This window comes from Musca autumnalis, unplaced genomic scaffold (genome assembly GCF_047663935.1).
Source record: "Musca autumnalis isolate F117 unplaced genomic scaffold, ASM4766393v1 scaffold_4, whole genome shotgun sequence".
Classification (NCBI taxonomy): Eukaryota; Metazoa; Arthropoda; class Insecta; order Diptera; family Muscidae; genus Musca; species Musca autumnalis.
In genome coordinates, this window is record NW_027411977.1 from 86,195,694 (window position 1) to 86,221,870 (window position 26,177).

Below are 26,177 nucleotides of genomic sequence, written 5' to 3' on the forward strand. Positions count from 1 at the left end.
ATCACTTTATAATTAAGATTTTATGCAATCTTAAGTAAAATCTCATCAAAATATCATACAGGGACACGAAGTTGTAGAAAGGTCATAACCCTAATGTACTCTCGTTAGCATAAATGCTGAGGGTATAAGAATGATATTAGATTAATCGGACGATAAAAAATTGGACCTAGGTGTATGCCGTATTACTCGTAGAAAAATGCGTTTTCATCAGAAGCCCTAAGGTTACCCATATCACAGGGAAAAAAATGTCTTCCAAACATATGTGTTGTGTATATCTCCCACGGCCTAGAATAATATCCATTTAATGATACCTAAGCCCTTAATGCCGTCTTTACTTGTTGTTATGTGATAAAATTTCATAATTCAAAAAGATGTTTTTTTACCCATAAAAAGGCGAAATCATTCTGATATTTTATATAAAAATGATAATAACATGGTGGACACGCACATACTGCATACATACCCAAGTTCCATAGTTAAATGTCAAACATCTTTTTTAGTTTATTAAATTATATTAAAGAAAAAAATTACTCTAGGAATTTGGTTTTCTCTCAATAATTTTTTCATACGAAGCAGAAGAAGAGAATTTTGGTTTCTTTTCACCAAAGCAAAGAAAAACAATACTACAATTCTAGCCAGACATAAAACACCAAAGGGCCCCTAAATAATAACAACGGCAACAACAACAACGATATTTATAAAGGAGATGAAAAAGAAGAAGAAGAAAAAATGTAGGCGCATTAATGACGCAGCAAAATGTATTTAATTTTTGTCGGCATAGAGAAGGGTAGATGCTGAATGGCAATGAAGGACATGCTCATCAGGCAAGTCATGTCGTTGATGATGGGCAATGGTGACGAAACTTTGCCATTTGATGAAGGAAGGAAAACGTAAAGTTACACGTGCCAGACAATGAACAGCAACAACAACGAAAAAACCCTCTGTTTACGTCTTCATATTCAGACTCAAGTCTCCTACTCAATCACCGCCACCACAGACGGAGAGAGTAGGTGCCACACTTTGAGAAGGATAAAATGGCTTTGTTGTAGCACCGATAGCTATCAGGGAGTGGGAATTTTTATTCCATCTGTCTGGCAAAACTCTCTTAACGGTATTATGGTTTGCTAAAATTCTCCGTGTGTGTATGTGTGTTAGCAAGTAGGGAGTGCATGAGGGAGAACAAAAAGTCCTTGAAGCTAAACATAGGCAGACACTTAAATTGCTTTTATTGACTTTCGAGGAAGGGGAGCCTACAACAACGGAAAATAAATGACTGCCTGGTTTTGTGTTTGTATTTCTTTGTTGTCCTTGTCGTGTTTGTATAGATGTTGTACGTGTGTATGTATATATTTTGTCTGTCATGTTCAGCAATATAATACTCCTCCTGTCTGCTTTTAGGCTCCCGTTTGTAAATTATGTAATATTTTATTCTCATTCACAAAACAACCCACGTACATACATAGTAAATGAATAGACACGCAGACAGACGGGTAGGCATACCATACCTTAGTAGGAAACTTCTGAAAATCCTCGGTTTGTAAATGAGAGTCGGCAGTTACAAAAAAAAATACAACTTTTGTGTGCGATAATATTTATGCTGAATTATTTATGAAATACCTTTACAATTTACGTTGCCAGGAAATTGTAATTGTGTACCAGCGCGTTGAGAAGCGTAGCATGTCCACCTTGAATACAGAAGGTCGTGGTTAGGACAACATTACATTTTTTCGACGGTGGTTAAAAGTGATTAGTGTAACGTGGGAGACATTTCATCAGTATTTTAGTAAATCTTCTTACACATTCGAACTCGACGATAAAAGGGAGTTAATATGGATCGGGGTGAACTTTAGAAATATTTCTGAGAAATTCATATTAGAGCGATGAATTTGTTACAACCTCATATCCTTGTATCATATTTTCATGAGTTTTTTCGGAGTGTATTAACTGACATGAGGGAGTCTTCTTCGACACATCGGGAATGTTCCTGAGAAATGCATATTAGGTTCATGATTTTTAACAACAACATATCCTTGTGTCATATTTTCATGAGTTTTCATATATGAATAGAAAAAAAAAAATCGTACATAAATACAATGGAACCTAAGAAATGAGGTAGAAAATACCTATTTTTACAGTGTTTTATTTAACTTGTTTAATTGTAAAGACATAACAAGGTGCCACTAAAAACCAAAACGACGGGCAAGAGACGTGAATCCGGGTCTTCTAGTAACGACAATATATTTATACCCTCAGCATTTATGTTACCGAGGGTATATACACTGGGAATCTGACATTTTGACCTTTTTTTCAAAAATGATTTCTTGTAGCGAGAATGAATGAACCTTTGTCTATTAATGCCTAATATAACGTTCATCCCATTTAATTATTAAAAAGGTCAAGCACAAACCAATTTTAAAAAGAAAATTGTTTGAAAAATTCTGTGAAATGAAAAAAAAAAAATCTCAAAAAATTATTTCCTGTTACACGAATGAATGACTGCTTGCCTATTAATAACTAAAATAACTTTTATTACATTTAAATACACTGTGCAACACTGGAAATGCAAACAACTTCTAATGGGCATTTTCTGAAAGTACATAACGAGACTACAAAAACCTTAATTGGGTTTTGTGTTCTTTGATCGGGTTTAGATTTTATGGCCTCATCTAAACCTTTATCTCCGAAACTAATAAGAATTTTGCTTTGAAGTCTTCAGCAATTTTGTAGCCCTAAAATAGTGGAACTTATGTGTCAAACAGATGAACTAGGAAAAACTGCATCTAGCGCATCAAACTCGTTAAAACATAGAAAAGTTTACATAATTTCTGAAATTCTGGTCAGTAACAACTAAACTGTTGGGAGTTGAAACAAGTAACCATCCTAAAAACTTTCCAAATAATGTGACCATCAATTCTTCAGAACATTCTGAACCTCTAAAATGGTTATTTAACGTTGTTTAAGGGGTATTTCATGACATACCTTTTACAAAACTTATTTCAAACAATTTTGCTTTGAAGTCTTCAGCAATTTTGTAGCCCTAAAATAGTGGAACTTATGTGTCAAACAGATGAACTAGGAAAAACTGCATCTAGCGCATCAAACTCGTTAAAACATAGAAAAGTTTACATAATTTCTGAAATTCTGGTCAGTAACAACTAAACTGTTGGGAGTTGAAACAAGTAACCATCCTAAAAACTTTCCAAATAATGTGACCATCAATTCTTCAGAACATTCTGAACCTCTAAAATGGTTATTTAACGTTGTTTAAGGGGTATTTCATGACATACCTTTTACAAAACTTATTTCAAACAATGTTCACACAGGCTGTTTATTCTCATGTTGGGAATTTCAATGAATTATTAAAATATTTACCAAATTGCTGTTGAAAATGTTTTAGGAGAAACGCTGTGAAATATACATAAATTATAGAATTTTTAGATATTTTATAAAATTTGAGGCAATAAATGCAGTTTTTTGAGTTCACTTTTCCTCCAAATATTTTCTTCTTGCTCTTATCTACAAGTTTGCTGCAGATGCCAAAACAAGATTAGTATTGGATTCAGAGATACAGCCCCGTTTTGTTTTAAAAATTCGAAATTTAACCATGTTTAGATGAGGCCATAAAAACCGATCACGATCTAAGAAAACAAAACTCAAATATGGTTTTTGCCTATTGGTCCTCTACTTTCATAAAATTCTGGACAGAAGTTGTTTGCACGCGATTGGCTCAAAAATGTTGCACAGTGATATTGAACAAGTAAAAAAGTATCAGTCGGCTTTGCCGACAGAGATATACCCTCAGCCTGTATGGATTGAAATACTTTTTTCCCAAAAAAACGTATGTATTTAGGGGGGTTTTCAAAATTTTGGGCGTAGGAACCGACAGAAGTATGGATAGGATTAAAGCTCAAACATTTGCGGGGATATCGATAGATAGAGCTTTTTATCACACTAGCCAACGAAAAACATAATATCGCTGTAAACAGGGCTACCAGGAAAACCTTCGGTAAAAATGTCCACAGGATACACGAACAGACTCTTAACCACACAGTAATGTAGAGCATTTGTGTGGGTGGTGCCACAAGGATTGGACAGATAGGGCCCAAATTTGAACATAAACTGAGTTTCGACAACATTTAGAGATCCAAAGTTTGGACCAATTAGCGAATATTTTCGAACTTTTGTGGGGGAGGTATCGGAGGGAGTGGACTTATAAGACCACCTTAGAATTTCATCTAATATTCGAAGAAATACAACAATATCCAAAGTGTGGACGAACGCAGTATTCGGTTCGAGCTCTCTAGCCACTACATATGGTGCCATAGGTTTTTTTTTAAAAAATTTTCGGGCTGTTTTCTCAAGAAGTATGGACTTTTTGTACCTTTCAGGTTATTTTCTCAGGAAGTATGGACTTGCCCCTGATGAAACGTATACCGTCGTATGGGGGGCAGTTTATAGAAGTTGCTACAACAAAAATCAAAGCGAATCGAGAGCAGGTCATAAACTTAACTTTTCCGAAATTTTGTGTGAGAGGTACCCGAAGGAGTGGACCGATTGAGTCCATATTGAAACATCATCTTAGTTTGGTAGAAATTTCACGATGTGGACCAAACCGGTTAAATCCTGCGCACGATTTTCCGAACATTTCCGAACTTTTGTGAGGGAGGTATCGGAAGGAGTGGATCGATATAACCCATCTGCGAACTTAAACTAAATTTGGAAAAAATATTACGAAAGCCAAATTTTGAACCGAATCGGTTGATCCGTTCGAGAGTTATCGTGCGCTCCAGCCAGGCAGACAGACGGACGGACATGGCTAAATCAACTCCAAATTGTCTGAAACACATTTCGTCCAAACATACTTGGGGAGGCAAAAAGTGCCTCATCGAAATAATGATCTTAGACACCAAGTATGTTTGGACGAAATCCGTTTCAATTTGGAGTCGATTTAGCAATGTCCGTCCATCTGTCTGTCTGGCTGGAGCGCACGATAACTTTAGAACGAATTAACCGATTTGGTCCAAAATTTGGCTTTCGTAATATTTTGTTCAACCTTAGTTTAAATTCGAAGATAGGCCATATCGGTCCACTCCCACGCATACCTCCCCCACAACAGTTCAACATTTTTCGCAAAAATTATGCGCACAGTAACTCTCGAAAAGACTTACCGATTTGGTCCATACATTGCACATCGTAATATTTCTACCATACAGAGATCAGGTTCGATCATAGACTATATCGGTCCACTTCTTCGGATACCCCCACACACAAAATTTCGGAAAAGTGCAGTTAAGTCATCCTCTTGAATCGTTTTGATATTTCTTGGAATACGTTGCACTCAAGGCCCCTATTGCGATGGTACAAGTTTTTTGAGTGTCAAGTCCATACTGCTTGAAAAAATGACCCGAAAGCTTTAAAAATCTAGACGGCTAGCAAATGTAGTGGCTACTGAGCACGACAACTCTCGAACCGAATACAGCGTTGGTCCACACTTTGCACAACTTAATATTTCTTCGAATATTAAGGTGGTGCTTTTAGGTCCACAGCTTCCGGTACTTCCCCCACAAGAGTTTGAAAATATTCACTAAAATGGTAAGCGCGATATTTCTGTGAGTCTGTTCGAGGGTCCTTTGGAAATGGGCTATTTCGGTCCATTGCTTTAGGTACCTCCCCCGCAAAAATGTTGAGGTTTAATCCAAATCCTTATTTTTTTATTCCTACCTCCCAAATTTGAAAACTCCTAAATACATACGTTTTTTGAAAAAAAAAGGATTTCAATTCACACAGGCTGAGGGTATATTTCTGACGGCAAAGCCTACTGACAATTTTTTGATTGTTTAATATGTTTTTGAAAGTATAATCGGTGTGGTCCATGGCACAATTATCAAGGTATCACACCAGCTGTTCGAATATGAAATGTCAAAACCATTTATAAAAAAAATTATTTTTGTTGCAATTTCCCCAACAGCATAAAGAAAATTTTGACATAACATATCCAAAATTTTACAATACCACTACCTTGGTAATTGTGCCATGATTTTGTCTTAATTCCAACTATTCTTTCCGAGAATGTTCCCTATATTCCTACCAGAACCAAACAAAATGTTGATGCTTTTTAAATAATTATTAGGGAACATTGGATTTTATTTGGTTAGCCAGTTTGGTTTAATATTTCTCTTTTTCCAGCCATGGTCTGGTCTTAATTCCAACTATACTTTCCGAGAATGTTCCCTATATTCCTACCAGAACCAAACAAAATGTTGATGTTTTTTTAAATAATTTTTAGGGAACATTGGATTTTATTTGGTTAGACAGTTTTCTATTTCTATTTTTCCAGCCATAAGCATTAGCATATACATGTATCTTCCGGCAAACCGCCTAAAATTGTTGCATTGTTTTCTTTATCCATTTTTTCTATTCGGCGGCCGGCATGATCTTGTTTTGTTTGTGTCATATGCCATAAAAATTCCGCAAAAATATTTTTGTCTAACGTTTTCGTAATTGTGATTGGGTTAATCATTCGATGCTGGTGGCTGACTGGCTGGCTAATATATATTTTAATGTTAAGGAATTTATTTTTAGCCAATGTTTTGAGATTCATGAGTTTGTCAATAACGAAATTTGTTGCAAAGCATCTTTTTTTTTCTAATGTCCCCCATAAACGACACTGGCAATTAAAAATACGACGTTAAACAAAACTACAAGATATACATATGTATGTACAAACATACTATGTATATAAAAGGCAGTGAATAGCTGCTGTGGCAGGAGCGTATGGGAGATTTTGAATAACAAGAGGTTTCAGAATTATTTATATATTAACGTTAAGGAGAACTATGTCGTTGTAGGTATTCTGAAATATTCAAAACTTCTATATATTGTCGTAATTAATCCTGCTTACGTGGGAGTTGGGTTTCCGTATTCTCCAAATTTTAAGCTTTCTTTATTTAAAGAAACTTTATGTGGACACCTCTTTAAATCCAACATCTGCTAACCGGGCATATTTTTTTGTTTGCCACATTCATTTGCCTTGGCATAAAGCCAAAATAATATTCCACTATTTTTTTTTCGTTTAGTCAATAACAATTCGCACGAGATTTTTGTCCTAAAAATAACTTGTACCATCGGCAACGGCAACAACAACAGAAACAATGAAATATGTCCGTCGCCCCATGTGCAAAAATATAAAAACAATGCAATACGATTCGCTTGGTCGCTGCTGTGCACAACACAATTCACTTTAGACTCTTGTCAGACGCAACGTCTCGACAGATTTATATTTTACGTTTCATTCGGCCAACCAGCCTGCCTGTCTGTCTGTTGGTCTATCTATGCCGAGGAGAGAACGACCATCCGACCGCATGGTTTGTAAAGCAAAGTGCGCGCCAAGTGAAATATTCAAATTTCACCGAAATGAAAATGTAAATTTAAAGATCTTGTTGTGAATGTAGATTCTACATAGTAGGTACAAATAATATACGTATGTATGACCGACCAACCGACCGACAGACGACCAACAACAACAATAACACACAAATAAAATACCATAACGAAATAATCAGTTACAAGCTAAAATAAAATAATATTTTTCTCTCTATTTGTGCAGTTGATTTTTATACCCTACACCACTATGTGGGGAGGGTATTATAAGTTGGTTTTGGCCAAAAAGTTTGTAACGCATCGAAATAATGGTCGTAGACCCATACTTATATATACCAAAATGAATGTCTCGACGAGCTGAGTCGATCTGGCTATGTGTGTCCGTCCGTCAGTCCGTCCGTCCGTCCGTCTGTCCGTCTGTCCGTCTGTCCATCTAAACCTTGTAATCACGCTACAGGTCGCAATTTTGATCGGATCGTCACGAAATTTTGGATGTTGATGGGGGTCCCGGAGGGGAAGAAGCCTATTGATTTTGGTGATGGTCGGATAATATTTAGGGGTCGGAAAGGGCAAAAAACTTAGGTGGATAAAAAGACAAGGTTTTTTTTCAAAGCGAATATCTCACCTTCTATATGGGGTATACCAAAACCAAAACCTGACAATGAAAGTAGAAAATATCACCTTTCTAATGATGTAAAGTTGGTGCTCGTAGATGATCAAACAACGAAGATATCACAATAGTAGCAAATAAAACCCCAATTTTAATTTTTGCGATTTTAATTATATTGACGAATATCACAGCTTTGGTTGCAAATTTTCCAAAAGCAAAGCCTGACTATGAAAGTAGAAGATCCCGTCTTTACAATGATGCAAACTAGGTCGGCGTAGGTAACCAAATAACGGAGATATCGCAATAGTCGGTAATACATCCCATTTTTCTATTTTTTTGAAAATCACGCTATAGGTCGCAATTTTGATCGGATCGTCACGAAAATTGGAGGGTTAATGGGGATCTCACAGATGAAGAAGCTTATTGATTTTGGTGATGGTCCGATAATATTTAGAGGTCGGAATGGGCAAACACTTATTTGGAGAAAAGTCAACATTTTATTTCAAAGCCAATATCTCTGTTTCTTTAAGAGGTATATCAAAAGCAAAACCTGGCCAGGAAAGTAGAAAAAATCGCCTTTACAACGATGTAAAGTAGGTTGTCGTAGGTGGTCAAATAGCAGAGATATGGCAGTAGTCGATAATGCACCCCAATTTCCGATTTTTTTGTAATCACGCTACAGGTCGCAATTTTGATCGGATCGTCACGAAATTTTGGGGGTTAATGGGGGTCCCAAAGGGAAAGAAGCCTATTGATTTTGATGATGGTCGGATAATATTCAGGGGTCGGAATGGGCAAACACTTATTTAGAGAAAGGTCAACGTTTTATTTCAAAGCCAATATATATGTTTCTTTAAGAGGTATATAAAAAGCAAAACCTGGCAAGGAAAGTAGAAAATATCACCTTTCCAGCGATGTAAATTAGGTTGTCGTAGGTGGTCAAATAGCAGAGATATGACAATAGTCGATAATGCATCCCATTTTCCGATTATTTTGTAATCACGCCACAGGTTGCAATTTTGATCGGATCATCACGAAATTTTAGGGGTTAATGGGGGTCTAACAGAGGAAGAAGCCTACTGATTTTAATGATGGTCGGATAATATTTAGGGTCGGAATGGGCAAAAAATCATTTGGAGACAAATTCAAAGTTTTATTCTTTGTGAATATATTGGCTTTTAGTAGGGGTATTCCAACGGCAAAACCTGTCAATGGAAGAAGAAAATATTACCATTACATTGGCGTAAAGCAGGTTGGCGAAGGTGGTCAAACAAGGGAGATACCACAATAGTCGGTAATGCATCCAATTCTTCCATTTTTTGCAACCAAGCTACAGGTCGTAATTTTGATCGGATGGTCACGAAAGTTTGATTGCTTATGGGGGTCCCAGAGAGAAAGAGGCATATTATTTATGGTGGTAGTCGGATTATATTCCCTAAAAGAAATGTTTACCAGTGAAAACCTTATGCACAGGGGTAGTGGTGTAGGGTATCACATGGTCGGCCCCGTCCCGACTATAGCCTTTGCTCACTTGTTTATTTTATTTTTTTTTTTTAAATGGCCAACCGCATAGAATTTTGTGACAAAAATATTTGCATACATTGTTGTTGTTTTCCAAAGGTAGGAAGTTCTTAATTCCAACTGATTAGTGTGTAAACAAATTGTTTAGCACATTTCATAATGTTCAAAGTTCATTGGGTCCAAATTAAGACCTCTTGACCCGCAGAAATCTGAAGTAGACCACAGAAAGTTCTTAAGGTTTCCTACGAACAACATTTATATGGGCAACAAAGGTCATCTTGAGGCCTTAAGAGGACTCCTTGAGGTATTTACCGTAACAGAATATTTCTTGCGAACTTTTTTATGTGTATATGAGAAGATCTCTTGAGCCCACCCATGTAAATCCATGTAAAATTTTTGAGATCTTATATTGACGAAAACGGAACTCTTGAGGTTTTGTAAAGATATCTTAAGGTTTTCAATTAGCAACAGATGATCACTGCTACAGACTACATAAGGCCTCCAGAGGTTTTTTACAAACAAAAGGGCTCTTAAGGTCATCTAAAGACAATAGAATACCTCGTGAGGTCTTCTATAGACAAAAGAAGATCTCTTGAGGTCTTCTATAGACAAAAGAAGATCTCTTGAGGTCTTCTACAGACAACAGAATACCTCTTGAAGTCTTCTACAGACAACAGAAGACCTCTTGGGGTCTTCTATAGACAACATAAGACGTCTTGAGGTCTTCTATAGACAACATAAGACGTCTTGAGGTCTTCTATAGACAACAGAATACCTCTAGAGGTATTCTATTGACAATAGAAGACCTCTTGATGTCTTCTATAGACAACAGAATATGTCTTGAGGTCTTCTATAGACAACAGAAGACCTCTTGAGTTCTTCTATTGACAACAGAAGGTGTCTTGAGGTCTTCTATAGACAACAGAAGATGTCTTGAGGTTTTCTATAGACAACAGAAGACGTCTTGAGGTCTTCTATAGACAACAGAATACCTCTTGAGGTATTCTATTGACAACAGAAGGCGTCTTGAGGTCTTCTATAGACACCAGAAGACCCCTTGAGGTCTTGAGGTCTTCTGTAGACAACATAAGACCTCTTGAGGCCTTCTATAGACAACATAAGACCTCTTGAGGCCTTTTATAGACAACGGAAGACCTCTTGAGGTCTTCTATAGACAACAGAAGACCTCTTGAGGTCTTCTATAGACAACAGAAGACCTCTTGAAGTCTCTATAGACAACAAAAGACCTCTTGATGTCTGCTATAGACAACAGAATACCTCTTGAGGTCTCCTATATACAAGAGAAGACCTCTTGAGGTCTTCTATAGACAACAGAAGACCTCTTGAGGTATTCTAAAGACAACAGAAGACCTCTTGAGGTCTTCTAAAGACAACAGAAGACCTCTTGAGGTCTTCTAAAGACAACAGAAGACCTCTTGAGGTCTTCCTTAGACAGCAAAAGACCTCTTGAGGTCTTCTATAGACAACAGAAGACCTCTTGAGGTCTTCTATGGACAACAGAAGACTTCTTTAGGCCTCATATAGACAACAGAAGACCTATTGAAGTCTCTATAGACAACATAAGACTTCTTGAGGCCTCATATAGACAACAGAAGAGCTCTTGAGGTCTCCTATAGACAACAGAAGACCTCTTGAGGTCTTCTATAGACAACAGTAGACCTCTTGAGGTCTTCTAAAGACAACAGAAGACCTCTTGAGGTATTCTATAGACAACAGTAAACCTCTTGAGGTCTTCTAAAGACAACAGAAGACGTCTTGAGGTCTTCTATAGACAACAGTAGACCTTTTGAAGTATTCTAAAGACAACAGAAGACCTCTTGAGGTCTTCTAAAGACAACAGAAGACCTCTTGAGGTCTTCTAAAGACAAAAGAAGACCTCTTGAGGTCTTCTATAGACAACAGAAGACCTCTTGAGGTCTTCTATAGACAACAAATGACCTCTTGAGGTCTTCTATAGACAACAGAAGACCTCTTGAGGTCTTCTATAGACAACAGAAGACCTCTTGAGGTATTCTAAAGACAACGGAAGACCTCTTGAGGTATTCTAAAGACAACGGAAGACCTCTTGAGGTATTCTAAAGACAACAGAAGACCTCTTGAGGTATTCTAAAGACAACAGATGACCTCTTTAGGTCTTCTAAAGACAACAGAAGACCTCTTGAGGTCTTCTATAGACAACAGAAGACCTCTTGAGGTATTCTAAAGACAACGGAAGACCTCTTGAGGTATTCTAAAAACAACAGAAGACCTCTTCTATAGACACCAGAAGACCTCTTGAGGTATTCTAAAGACAACAGAAGACCTCTTGAGGTCTTCTAACGACAACAGAAGACCCCTTGAGGTCTTCCAAAGACAACAGAAGAACTCTTGAGGTCTTCTTTAAACAACAGAAGACCTCTTGAGGTCTTCTATAGACAACAGAAGTCTTCCTGAGGTCTTCCACAGAAAACAGAGGTCTTCTCTTGACAACAGAAGACCTATTGAGACAACAGAAGACCTCTTGAGGTCTTCTATAGACAAGAGAAGACCTCTTGAGGTCTTCTATAGACAACAGAAAACCTTTTGAGGTCTTCTATAGGCCTTTTATAAACAAGAGAAAATTTCTTGAAGTATTCTATAGACAACAGAAAACTCTCGAGGTCTTCTTTAGACAACAGAGGACTTCTTGATATCTTCTGTAGACAACAGAAAATCTCTTTAGGTCTTCTATAGACAACAGAAGACCTCTTGAGGTATTCTATAGACAACATAAGACCTCTCGAGGTCTTCTTTAGACAGCAGAAGACCTCTTGAGGTCTTCTATAAGCAACGGAGGCGACCTCTTGAGGCCTTCCAAGACACCATAAGACCGCTGTGAATTACAATTTCTTTCCACTCATTAATATGAAAGAAGTCGCCCTTTGTTTCTTCTGTGATATTCGGGAACTGATATTTGTATATAATCTCCATATTTATGTCGAAAACAAACCTCCCTAATAAATACCCCTCACATAGCAATAGTAGCCTTCTAATAATTTCTGCTTTGCCTTCCATTCACAGTATTAACCTTTCATTTCTTCCTTTTCTTATCTCATTACAGATGCTATCGGTACAGACGGCCGGCTGTGCGGGAATGGAGCGGCTCGGCGTTCCGACCCGCACCTCTTTGAATACCCCTCCAGATGATAGGTAAGTAACTATTTTTATCCTGATTGATTTCATCTACCACAAAATGCCTAATAATAGTTTCATCCTTATTTAGGGGTCAATATATTTGTAGAATGCAAATAGATGCTGCCAGAGATCTTTTGGGTGTACGTAATAGTGATCCTGTGATTTGTGGCAGTAGTAGTAATAATCAGCATCATCACAACCACCAACAGCAGCAACACCAACAATCACAACAACATAATAGACACCAACATCACAATATTAGTGACCAGACCCACCTTCAGCACCACAAACAACAACAGCAACAATACCATCATCATCACCATCATCAACAACAGAAACTCCTTGTCCGACATCGCACATCAGGGTCAAGCATTAGCCCAAACACAACAGCAACAACAGCATCACATCCTACCTCAGCCAGTGTTAAGAGTGGCAACAATAGTATTAGCAACAATAACCTTAACAACAATAGCAACAATTACAACAACAATTTAACGTCAATGACCAATAATACGGATGGTAACAGTGGCCTTAGCAAGGGTGCTATTCCAATTGTGTCCGCAAGCAATAGCAACAACGGCACCACCAACGCCCCCACCACTAGCCACAGTGCCAAAATTAACAAAATGTGCTGTGTGGGTTGTAATAGTAGTAGTGGTGACAGTAGCAGCAATAATACCCTATCATCTTGCTGCAGTACTGTGGGTTCCCAGTGCTCCCTAAGTTCACACAGTCACGATCACCATCAGCACTATCAGCATCAGTTACAGCAACAGAAAACACTTTGTTGTCCCCATCATGTTCCTTTGCCAGATAGCGAATGGATACCCACGGACCAAAGGTCCGGGCAAATGCGTAGCAGTTATCAGGTGAGCATTACATACATACACAATCTAAATTATAAATGCTAATCGTATTATTTGTTCTCTTTCCCTTTAGCATTCGGAAATAACACGCTCCTATATTAAACCACCACCCAATAAAACGGTTAAAGATGTTCCAGATCGTTCGTCGTACAACTATTATTCCTCGTTAGCGCACAGTTCGAACTCAGGTTTGCATTCCTTAACATCGTCCCAGTCGTTGCCTCTTAGCAGTTCCACGGCCAGCATGGCCAGCAGCGGTACCTCTAGTAGTAGTGGTAGTGGTGGCGGCGTGACATCACAAACCAAATCAAAACCAAATGTGATTACAAAATTTTTCTATCGTAAGAGTTCACCGAAATCTCCCAACAATGTGGCAACCGGCTCCACATCATCCTTATCAACAGCATCGGCATCAACATCATCATCACTGACAGGTTTTCCGGCAAATTCAATGTATTCTCTATTGAACTCCTCATCGTCCGTGGCATCGTCATCATCATCGTCGGATTTATCATTAGGTTCTTCAAATGCTACACTATTGTCATCAGTCAGTGGCAGTACTTCGTCCACGATGTCTTTGAATTCACAGCAGGCATCGGCTACCACACCTGCCTCGGCCCTCAATTTGGCCCCCTTGGCTGCATTGCCTGTGTCCACAGCAGCTACACTAAAAACAACACCCTGTGATTATGGTCCCAATATGCAACACAACTCAGGAACAGGCGTTAATAATATTTCATTAGGTCTGGTGCCCAGTACCCAATTACTAACTACCATTGGAGTTTCGTCACATCCCACAGCTACAATCACAACATTCCCACACACAAATGCCATGGAGCGTATACCAACACCACCCCTGTCGGTAACAGTACCCATTAATAATGCCTACCAACAGCAGCAACAAAGACAGCAACAACAACAACAGCAGTTGTTACTTGAATGTTTGGTGGGTGATTCAGCATCCGTATCCAGTACATTGCAAACTATAAAAAGTAGTTCTTGTAGTCCCACACTAAGTGCCACCACCGCCAACTTCTCCAATTCCGATACAAGCAGCAGCAGCAACAGCAATGTCACCTCCAAAGATGACTCTGTCCAAATGGAATGTCAATCGGGTAATATAACACGCAACAACAGCAGCAGTAGCATGCAAAGTTTATCCTCAGCAGTAACAACAACAGCGGCGGAATGTAATTGCCAACATCCCAATTGTAAATATTGTAATGCCGGTGTAACATCAGCGTAGTAGATGGGGTAGTTTATAATTTAAGAAGAAAGAACAGATAAAATTAAGAAAATCGTCTGAAACAGAACTTTAAAGGCAATATTAATGTTGGAAGGTAGATTTAAGGCATCTTGAGGGAAGGAAGGTCTTAGACATTTAAGTAGGAAACTCAAACTCGGAGAATTGATAATTTTTGTTTCACAATTTTAAGGGAATGCCAATGAAGTACCGCCGTGGTGCAATGGTTAATATTACCGAGTCTTTATATAAACAATATTATTATATTTCAACGGCGGTAGGAGGTTACACCAGCGCAACGTTTGTTTACATTACCAGAGTAGTTTTTTCCATACAAACAGTAATTTAATTCAATTTATTTGAGCTTAAATAGAATCGAAAGAATATTCCTTTATGCTTTCTGGCGTGCTTTTGGGAAAATATCCTCAGCCTTTAATTTATTTTAGGCGATTTTAGACCCCAAGTATGTTTTAACGAAATCGTCCTCAGACAATTTGAAGTCGACTTAGCCCTATATGGTTGGCGGAATGGTACACACTGTAACCCTCGGATGGTCAACAAATTGAATTCCAACTGTACTCCTCGTAATATTTTCTCCATACTTAGATCTAGCTTAGAAATGGGCCAATTCGGTCCACTCCCTTGTGTACCTCTTCCATTAAGATTCAAAAATTTTCGCTAAAATAAGGCGCACGAAAACTCCTAAAGGGAGAAAGGAGAAAGAGACTACATTTATGAAGATGGCCCTATTTCGATGATTTGTTCCAGTTAGTGTACCTCTTCCACAAAAGTTCAACAATTTTCGCACGAAAATTTGTAAAGGGAGAAAGGAGAGAGAATACATTTATGAGGCTGACCTTATTGTGTGGATCTAGTGCGGTGGTGCTCAAAATATTTTGTGCATTAGTCTCTCTGAGCGAGTCTTTCCTTTGCTAAACCACGAAAGATTGAGAATAAAGAGAACATATGTTGTTGAAGTCAAGTTAACGTATATGGGTGATCTTCGCTGATCTAGTGTATGGATCTCGTTATGTTTTTCCAGTTGGCCTTAAGACATCTAATATTAGAAGTGAAGGAGTTGAATTTTTTTAGTTTTATCCATCTTCTACCCTCAACCTTTAGGTTTTATTGTCCGTTGGGATTTATATCAGGACGCCCTTTCTGAGTTATAGATCCATCATAACGGTTTGACATTTTGAGTTCTCATTGAAACAGTAGTCTCCTTTCCGAAATCGAGCCCCCATTATTAAATTTTAACCGAATCTGCTGCAATTCGGACTTTCGAGTTCACTTTGAACAATCAATTCCTCAAAATTGTATTTTTCATCGTCCACAGTTGTTCCGTGTCTCCTCGATGCCTTGCGTGTTGATACCATAACCTGGTATTATCGTCTTCTAATGCTAGATCCACTTTAGCAGACTCTTTCCAGAGCTCGCAGTTACGGCTCGCTTTGCGTCGCGTATAAACTTCACCAGCAAAATGTTAAATGGGTCACACTATAGAATGTCACCTTGTCTGAAACCTCGTTTGGTATTAAAAGGTTCGGAGATGTTCTTTCTCGTTTTGACTACGGATCTAGTTAATATTATTTTATTAAGTTTGCTGGAATACCAAGAACAAGATGTCGTGCATATGACCGCCGCGGCTTTGCTGGCACACACGCGATCTTCTAATGAAATTTTCAATGCATAAATGCTGAGGTCTTTCAGTAATGCAGCGTCAAATTTCCTCTTTTAAGGCTTGAGCCGCGGTCGGCTTATTCGCGTAAACCATCGACTTCAAAAAATCCCAAAGAAAAAAATCTAAAGGTGTTAAATCGCACGATCTAGGCAGCCAATTCTGGTCTCCAAAACGCCAAGTAACACGACCGGGAAATGACTGATGCAGTAATTGAATTGTTTCGCTGGCTGTATATGGCGCCATCTTGTTGAAACTACATGTCCTCCACATTCATTTCTTCAATTCTAGGCAAGAAAAAACTGGTTATCATTTCACGATACCGAACATCATTGACTGTTTACGCTTGACCTGCCTCATTTTCATAACTAACCAGCCCCAAACCACACCACACAGTGACACGTTGAGGATGCATTTGCTTCTCGTGAATCACTCGAGAATTTTGTTCACCCCAAATGAGATAAGTCTGCCTATTGACGAAGCCAAGATGGAAATGGGCCTCGTCACTGAAGATGATTTTATCGGCAAAATCAGCATTTTCATGTTGTCTCTCCAATACCCAATTAAAGAATTCCCTTCGCATGAGCAGCTGGCATCAATTCATCAGTGACACGTTGAGGATGCGTTTGCTTCTCGTGAATCACTTGAGGATTTTCCTCAACCCAAATGAGACAATTATGCCTATTGACGAAGCCATCAAGATGGAAATGGGCCTCGTCACTGAAGATGATTTTATCGGCAAAATCAGCATTTTCTTGTTGTCTCTCCAATACCCAATTAACGAATTCCTTTCGCATGAGCAGCTGGCTTCAGTTCCTGAGTCAATTGAACTTTGTATGCCTGAAGATGCAAATCTTTCGTCAAAATTCGCCGTATAGTGGATTTGGAGGCACCAATTTGCTGAGCTCGGTGTCGAATTGAGGTGGATGGAGTTTGAGCGACATCATCACGTACAGCTGGTCGAAGGCGTGTTGTTGTCTAACTAACAGACCCACTTTCGGCAAATTTATCCATTAATTTCTTTACAGTTGACAGTAGCCGCAAAACTTTCACCATTTTGGTAAAACAATTTCACAATGAGAATGCGTTGTGCATTTATGTAGTGATCCATTCCTACTAACCTCGTACCTTCTACTAGCAAACAATAACAATTGTTCAAATGTCAAACAATGACACTTCGAATGGCGCCAAATTTAAAAATTGCGTTCTAGTTGGGACACTTTTAGGATTTGCCAGTTCTAAAAGCGCATTGGTATGTCCGGATTACTGTATTGTCCATACGTTTTAGACGTTCAAACAATACGACCGATAGAACTGTGTATCCCATGGGTGGGTCTCTGCGTTATTCTTTCTTGCTTCTAATCGTTGGGTATGCATTCCTCCAGCTAAATTTTGCTAATAAACTGATGCATACTCCTTATCAATATGTCACCACGGGTCTTGAAAATTTCGACAGGTCAGGTCTAAAACCACAATGGTATGACCCGATTATCCCACTGACCTAAGGTTTTAGTCGCTATCACAATGTGATCGCTATGATATGGGTAGGAGACTTATGTCACACACAGTGTTCTGGGCTACCAATCGTTGGGTATGCATTCCTCCAGCCAGATTTTGCTTGTCAACTGATGCATACTCCTTATCAATATGTCACCACCCGTCTTGAACATTTCGGCAGCTCATGCTGACGTATTGTTCTTCAGCTGATTAATTGTTGTTTTGACCTGGCTTTGGCTAGGTGGTAAATACTGTCGTTTGTAATTGGTTCTGAGATAACTTTATCTCCGCGCATGTTTGATACCAAAAGCTTGGTATGATGGCCCTTCAGATCCTCAGTAAATTATTTGTATCTGTCACCTGATTCCCTTCATCATCTTTGCAGGAGAATGTGTCTGCACCATATCCTTCAATCAGGTGTTTTACGCTTTCGAACTTCATTCTGGTTCCAGTACATCTCCAGACTCCATGCTCACTCTCACGTTTTTTCTGCTTTTATGTTTTTTTATCTGAATATACACTTCTCCTCTCCTTCCGATATTTTTCTTTGCGCTTCGTATTGCTAATGACTGTAGGATTGCCCTGTATGCTGCGTTCTTCTCTTAAGTAGCCTTACGATACTCCTGATCGTACCATGGAATTTTTGGTGTTGCTTTTTGATAACCAAGTATAGATTTTGTGGCAGTTTGAAGAGAGTGGTCTATTCATAGTCACCGCTCTTCCACATTATCGGGACAAGAAGTGCCCAGCATCTGGGTATGTTGAACGGAGTAGGAGAATAATTTCCCCCTCAGTCTTGTTAGAAATTTGTTTCATTCATTCGCAGTATCTTACCATTGACAATGACAAATGGCGCCCAACGAGGGCTTAGTAAGATCTTGTAATACAATTCTACATCTACTTTGTTAGCGATTAAACCCTCTGTAATCTTATGATTGTTGGGGTATAGTGGCAGAGCTATCCCCTCAGTCTGGTTAGAAATTTTTTTCACTCATTCGCAGTATTTTACCATTGACAATGACAAATGGCGCCCAACGAGGGCTTGGTAAGATCTTGTAATACAATTCTGAATCTACTTTGTTAGCGATGAAACCCTCTGTAATCTATTGATTGTTGGGGTATAGTGGCATAAAAATTTCTTCACCTAAATACAACGATTAATGGCCCCTCATTGGGCGCCATTTTCTATTTGTAGTGGACAAATAATTTAAATATAAAAGAGGAAAGTGAAAATAAAAATTGAACTCTTCAACTATCTGATGATATTCTTGTCAGGCCATGTATCCTTTGTGTGCCTGACATGTATGTTAACGGTTACGATTTGTTTCATTTATTCCAAAAACCTCATCACTAACCATAAGGTCACATTAGGCAAATATTCGCTCCAGCAACAGGCAGTGTGCCCTTAAAGAGAGCAAGTGAGCATAAATTTCAATGCATTATTTACGCTCACTTGCTCTCAGTAAGCGCACACTGCCCGTCGCTGGAGCAAATATTTGCCTAATGTGACCTTACCTTAACAAACTTAACTTAAGAGGCGCCTCTAGCGAGGGATGGCCATTTAAAATTGCTTTGGAAAAGTGAATTTGAATAATTCGCATCTGCATTGCTAACGAAGGAAACATCTGCAATCTATTGATTTGCAGGAACTAGTAACATATTTCTTCAATTTAGTAGAAAGACAGGTGGCCCCTCGTTGGGCGCCATTTGGTATTTTTAATGGAAAAATTGCCAAAAGTTGAAATTCTTTCAGTTATCCAACGGGTAATTTTCTTCAAAATGAAAACTCTGTTGCTGTCTCCTGAAGTATTAAATGTTGGACGCCACAGTGTATCCATATCCTGAGTATTTCAGGTACAAGACAAGACAAGATATTCTGACGCGGCAATAATAAAGAGGCCAAAATTATGTAGCTTAAATAAAAACGGTATGCCATCATTGATATAAAAAAACTTCGAATTGTTTGTTTAATCAAGTTCTTTACCCAAATGTCAATGAGAAGCCTTCTCTAATGAATAGATTTTTTTCTTGATTATCAAATGTCAAATTTCTTTCCAACATTAGGTCAAAGACTGTTAAGCAAAAATTATGATAACGACTTTACGTGTACTAATTCGCATACTAAAAATTCTAGACAATTAACTAAAAACAAAAACAACAAAATATATGTTAAAAGCAAGAGATAAACAAAAAGTAGTACTCAAACAAGAAACTATCAAAAAATACATACATATGTATGTATTGCCGCAAATCCTCCAACATAGAAAATTAAAAGAAAAAACAAAACAAAAAAACTGCTGCGAAATATAAATGTCCAACATTTTGTTTAATTTTTAAACTTTAATTTAATAGAATAAATTCTAATAGTAAACCATATGAATGTCTGTCTCTACACATATTAAGTATATACCACATACACATGCATACTATATACATAAATACACCAACACACACAACAATCATTTCCATTTGTAACTAGTGTCGCTATTAAATATTTTATTTAATAATATTGTGTAAACACATTATTACTATTGCAAATTATATAAGAAACAAATTGTAAAGTTTAATATTTATTTCTGTTTTTTTTCTAAATTGTTATAAACAAAGACATTTTAAACAAAATTTTTGCATAAAATAAGTTTTTTAGTTTTGTATTGCCAGAGTGTTGAAAACACAAAAAATCGTAGAACTGCTTGAAGATTTAGTTTTTATTTTATTTTTTTTTTCTGTTAGGCCAAATTTTTCCTAAAGTAAATTTATACAAAAATATTTTGTAATGTAATTTTTTGTTTTAATTTTTATGATAAGTAAGTAATTTTTTTATTTAATTTAACTAAAATTAAAAACGAGAATTGATTTAATAAGTTAAGGACAAAATAATTGCAACTTCCGTCTACCTTATTAAATCTATCTTGTTATTGATGGCAATATTTGTAGTTTGAATTGTTTGAATTTTAGGTTTTTGTTAGCTTTTTTTCACCCCTTTCTCCAATTCAAATGGGTCCCTGGCAATACCTAAAACCAAAATCAAAAAGTATTTTTTTTCTCTTTTATTGGAATTGTTTAAAGAAAATTAATTTGAGATGCCAAAAAAGCATTATTTAAGACAAATCACTTGTTTGAATAAACAAACAAAAAATAATAATAAATTATACATTTACGTTTTTGTATAAAGTTAAATTTTTTGTTTGTAAACAATTTGTATATAACTAAAAGATTTATAAAAAAATATTATTAATTTAGTTATTAATTTTTAGATAATTAAAAAAAGAAGAAACAAAGACAATTTATTTGAAAAAAAAAATAAAATGAGAACATTGATCCGTATATTTAATATATTTATCTTATTTACAAAAAACAACATTTTATTTTATTTAATAAAACAATTCAATTATTCAAAAAAACATACAAACTAAAATAAATTTGTTTTTCTTTCAAACGGGTACTCACAGAATGGGTGTTTGTACAATGATGATATGTGCTGCCAACATTTAACCACCCCCTCATTTGATGTTGTTGTATTTGCATGTTTCCTTCTCCTGTATATTCTTCAATATATTATACTTCGGTATCTGAGATTTTCTGCGCTATAACCGGGGCAACCTATAATTGGCTTCGAACGAACGTACAGACTAAACCAGATGTCTTATCTTCAATTAGATCAGCAGTGATATAGGAAAGGGAAGACGCTCTTACCACTTCTAAGGTACAAAATATTTTGAACAACCCTGTGCTACAATGTCCCTGTTTCTACGATGTCTTCTTTGCTCCATAGAGAATCTGTGGAAAATAAAACCAACTTGTTTCCAAACAGACGGTCCTCTATATTCCATTTATTTCCTTTTAATCGCCCAAATCCTTTGGATTATTATTCTAGTTTTGAAGAGAGCTTCTAGAGTCGCTACCAATCGGCCTTCCAGTGCCTCGACGTTTCATTTTGCAAGACCTTCCGTCCCTCTGGACGACAAAAATGACTGTGAAATCTATCGGACCTGGGCTGAACTCAACAAAACTCTAAAACCATAGTCATCAAGCTCTTCTGGATAGCAAAATTTGAAAGGAGGTTTTTCGGCCCTCTGTGGACAAAATAAGACTTCCTTACGGAAGACCTTATTAAGACTTGTCGGTCACATCTCGCCCGTCCAGATAGCTAAATATTGTTTGGTAGACCTGTCGGCCCTCGGATAAACTCCTGCTAGGAGAATAAAATGCAATTACATAGTCATTGCAACGGCTTACTTACTTACTTAGTTGGCCCATTACAGAACATTTGTTCCATAGACCGAACTAAGAAAAGATCTCCATTCCTCTCTGGTTTTCGCTTGACTTTTTGAAATACCGCGCCTTTTCATTTCTTCATCCACTTGTATGCTCCATTCAAGCTTAGGCCTGCCGATTCTGCGTGCACCGCCATGTGGCACGTATTCATACGCCTTTTTAGCGGGTTCATCATCGCTCATTCTCACGATATGGTCTAGCCAACGCAATCGTTGCATCTCGATACGTTTAACTATATTCATGTCTTTGTATAGCTTATATAGCTCGTGGTTCATACGACGTCCATATTCACTGTCAACGCAAATCGGCCCGTAGATCTTTCGAAGAATTTTCCTCTCAAACACACCAAGCACTGCCTTATCTGCTTGCGCAAGTACCCATGCTTCGGAGCCATACATTAGCACGGGTAGTATCAGCGTTTTGTATAGTGTTATTTTTGTTTGACGAGATGTGGCTTTGTTCTTAAATTGATTACTTAGACCATAGTAGCATCTGTTGGCCAATACAATTCTTCTTCTTATTTCACAACTGATGTTGTTTGTTGTGTTTATGGCAGTGCCGAGGTAGACGAAGTCTTTAACTACATCAAAATTGTAGGTACCAACTTTCACAGTTGGCCCGAGCTCTATGGACGCTTTGCGCGTCGACACCATCAATTTGGTCTTTTTGCCGTTTACCGCCAGACCCACTTTCGCAGATTCTGCTTCGACCTTCCTAAAGGTATCAGTTACTTCCTTTACTGATCGTCCCATGATGTCTATGTCATCAGCATAGGCAAGTAACATGTGGCTATTGGTGTAAATTGTGCCATTTCTTTTGACATTTGCATCTCGTATTACCTTTTCCAGCAAAATGTTGAATAGGTCACACGAAAGGCTGTCTCCTTGTCTGAAACCTCTTTTGGTAAAAAATTCTTCGGACCTGAGGACCTAGTATCAGTTAAAGTCATCTTACAAAGCCGGATGAGCTTTGCGGGGATACCAAATTCAGACATTGCATGGAATACCTTTGATCGGAGGGGACTGTCGAATACTGCTTTAAAATCGACAAAAAGGTGAAATGTGTCGATCTGCATCTCTTGGGTCTTCTCTAGGATTTGCCGCAGGGTAAATATCTGGTCAATGGTGAACTTGCCAGGTCTAAAGCCACATTGGTATGGTCCAATTATTTCGTTGACCATTAGTTTTAGTCGTTCGCACAATATCCCTGACACTATCTTATAGGCAATAGGGAGAAGACTTATGCCCCTATAGCTGGAGCATACAGTCTTATCTCCTTTCTTGTGGACGGGACATAGGATGCTCAGGTTCCAGTCGTCGGGTACGCGTTCTTCCTGCCAGATGGTGCTAACTAGCTGATGCATACATTTTATCAGCGCGTCGCCTCCGGTTTTAAACAGCTCGGCTGGTAAGCCATCGGCTCATGCTGCCTTATTATTCTTCAGCCGTTTGATTGCTGTTTTTACCTCATCTTGGCCGGGCGGTATACATTCTATACCATCTTCTGGAATTGGATCTGTGGTATCATCGTCTTCGCTACTATTGGATACCAGCAGATTGGAGAAATATTCCTTCCATATCCTGAGCACGCTATCTGTATCTGTTACCAGATTACCTTGCTGGTCTCTACAGGAGGATGTGCCTGTACCAAAGCCCTCTGTTTGATGTTTTACTCTTTGGTAGAATTTTCGGACTTCATTCTGGCTCCTGTACATCTCGATTTTTTCACACTCCCGCCTTTCCATTTCTCTCTTTTTCTTGCGGAAAAGACGTTTCTCTTCTCTCCTTTTCTCCCGATATTTCTCTCGTGCGCTACGCGTTACTACTGATTGTAAAGTAGCTCTATACGCCGCATTTTTTCTTCGGTAGCAGCACGACACTCCTGGTCATACCATGAATTCCTTTGTGGAGGTCTCTGGAATCCAAGTATGGATTTTGCGGCTGTTTGCATGGAGTGGGTAATATTTTGCCATTGTGTTGTTATATTATCGGGACAAGGAGTGCTCGCGTTAAGCAATTGGGCTAGTTGAGTGGAATATGCTGTGGCTATCTGTTGTGTTTGCAGCCTATCGATGTCCAACTTCCGCGTTGTGTCTGTCCGTGCTTTATTTGCAACGTTTAGACGGGTACGTACCTTTGCTGCAACAAGGTAGCGGTCCGAATCAATGTTTGCGCCTCGGAACGATCATACATCCAACACGCTGGATGAATGTCTTCCATCTATCACAACATGATCAATTTGATTACTTGTTCATTGATCCGGAGACAGCCAGGTGCCCTTATGAATATCGAGATGATTAAATCTGGTACTGCTAACTACCATGTTTTTGCAGCTGCAAAGTCTATCAGCCTCATACCATTGTCAGATGTTTCACTGTGGAGACTGAATTTCCCGACTGTTGGGCCAAAGATATTATCCTTTCCAATTTTGGCATTAAAATCGCCTAGAATGATTTTAATGTCATGGTCAGGGCAACGGTCATATGTTTCTTCTTAGCGCTCGTAAAATATATCTTTGGTCTGTTCGTCCTTTTCTTCAGTGGGAGCATGAGCGCAAATAAACCTGATGTTGAAGAATTTAGCTTTTATTCGAATTGCAGCAAGTCTTTCATTAACTGGGGTGAAGCTGGATACCAGATGTTTTAGTCTCCGACTAACTACAAATCCGCAACCAAACTCATGCTTTACGTCATGGCAGCTATAATACAGTGCGTCACCTTTAGGTGTTGTTGTGACGCCTTTCCCAATCCATCGTATTTCCTGTACGGCAGTAATATCGGCCTTGTACTTTTCAAGTACGTCTGCCAATGCGAAGACTGCACCTTCTCTATAAAGAGTGCGAACATTCCAGGTGCAGATTCGCAGATCATGGTCCTTAAAACGTTTGCGGGGTTCGTCAACTTTAGAGGGGTTTGTTTTTCTTTTCTTTCGTTTTTTCATAGTAGGCTGTTTTTTCTAGGGGAGGGGTACTAACCCGACGCCCAAACCCAGGTTTTTAACGTTCTTATGGGGTGTTAAAGGCAGTTCCCCAGGTGACACCACGGGGAGGTCAGTGTCCACTTGAGATGAAAGAGGGACCAAGATAAATCCTGGGCTTTGCCATGTTAAAACCGGTCAGAACCGTTCCTTGGAATCTTCCATCCCCTATGTCACCCATTGCAACGGCTACCATCTGCAAAAATTGCAACACAATCCGATAAGTGGCCTTAAACTGGATTTTACCTCTAAATTCATCTAAATTTTGGAAGAAACATAACGAAGTGTAAAGTTACTTATTTGTGGACCGTAGATTGTTTTGATGCTTTTGTACCATTATCTAAGGAAGTACAGCCCAAAAAAAACAGTCTCTCAAGCAAAAAAAAACATTTTTTTTTTCTGGGATGGGTACCCAAAGGAGATTACCATATATTCGTATAGAAGACAAAGAGATCTACCTATAGAACACGGGTAGGTCTTCGTATGAAAAACCTATATGTCTTCCTATAGAATACCCGTATATATTCGTAGAGTAGTAGGAACTAGCGGAGAAAGCTAGTAAACATCCGTATAGAAGACCAGTAGATCTTCGTATAGAAGACAAGCAATATAGAAACTATATCTTCTTATAGTGCGTATTCTTATAGAGGACCAGTATGTCTTCGCATTAAAGACCAGTAAATCTTCGTATAGAAAATCAGCAAATCTTAGTAAAGAAACCAGCAGGTATTCGTTGAGAAGACCAGAGGATCTTCGTATAAAGTACCTGTAGATCGTTTTATAGAAGACCAGTAGATTTTCACATAGGAGACAAGTAGGTATTCGTATGAAAGGCCACGCGCTTCTTTGCAAAGACAGTAAAGTGAGGGCGTCCACTGAGCTGTTTTTGCATTTGCTTCTCTCTCTCTCACGTACAGTGTACGTGCACATAAACAAACGATGAACATCATGTGGT

At 38.2% G+C, this 26,177-nt stretch overlaps 1 protein-coding gene across 8 annotated transcripts in view; it reads left to right on the plus strand.

The window, feature by feature from the left end:
* The window catches only part of LOC141404342 (uncharacterized), a 100,023-nt gene extending 78,632 nt beyond the window's left edge, over positions 1–21,391 (plus strand). For 5 of the 8 annotated variants that reach the window (XM_073987866.1, XM_073987867.1, XM_073987868.1 and 2 more), the window contains exons 5-7: positions 12,612–12,700; positions 12,774–13,554; positions 13,625–21,391. In XM_073987866.1, the coding sequence (XP_073843967.1) occupies positions 12,612–12,700; positions 12,774–13,554; positions 13,625–14,797 (2,043 nt within the window). In that variant the 3' untranslated portion in view covers positions 14,798–21,391. Of the gene's footprint in view, positions 1–12,611; positions 12,701–12,757; positions 13,555–13,624 lie in introns of all 8 variants that reach the window. The other 3 variants (XM_073987871.1, XM_073987872.1, XM_073987873.1) reach the window with 1 other exon arrangement.
* Positions 21,392–26,177: the final 4,786 nt, after the last annotated feature.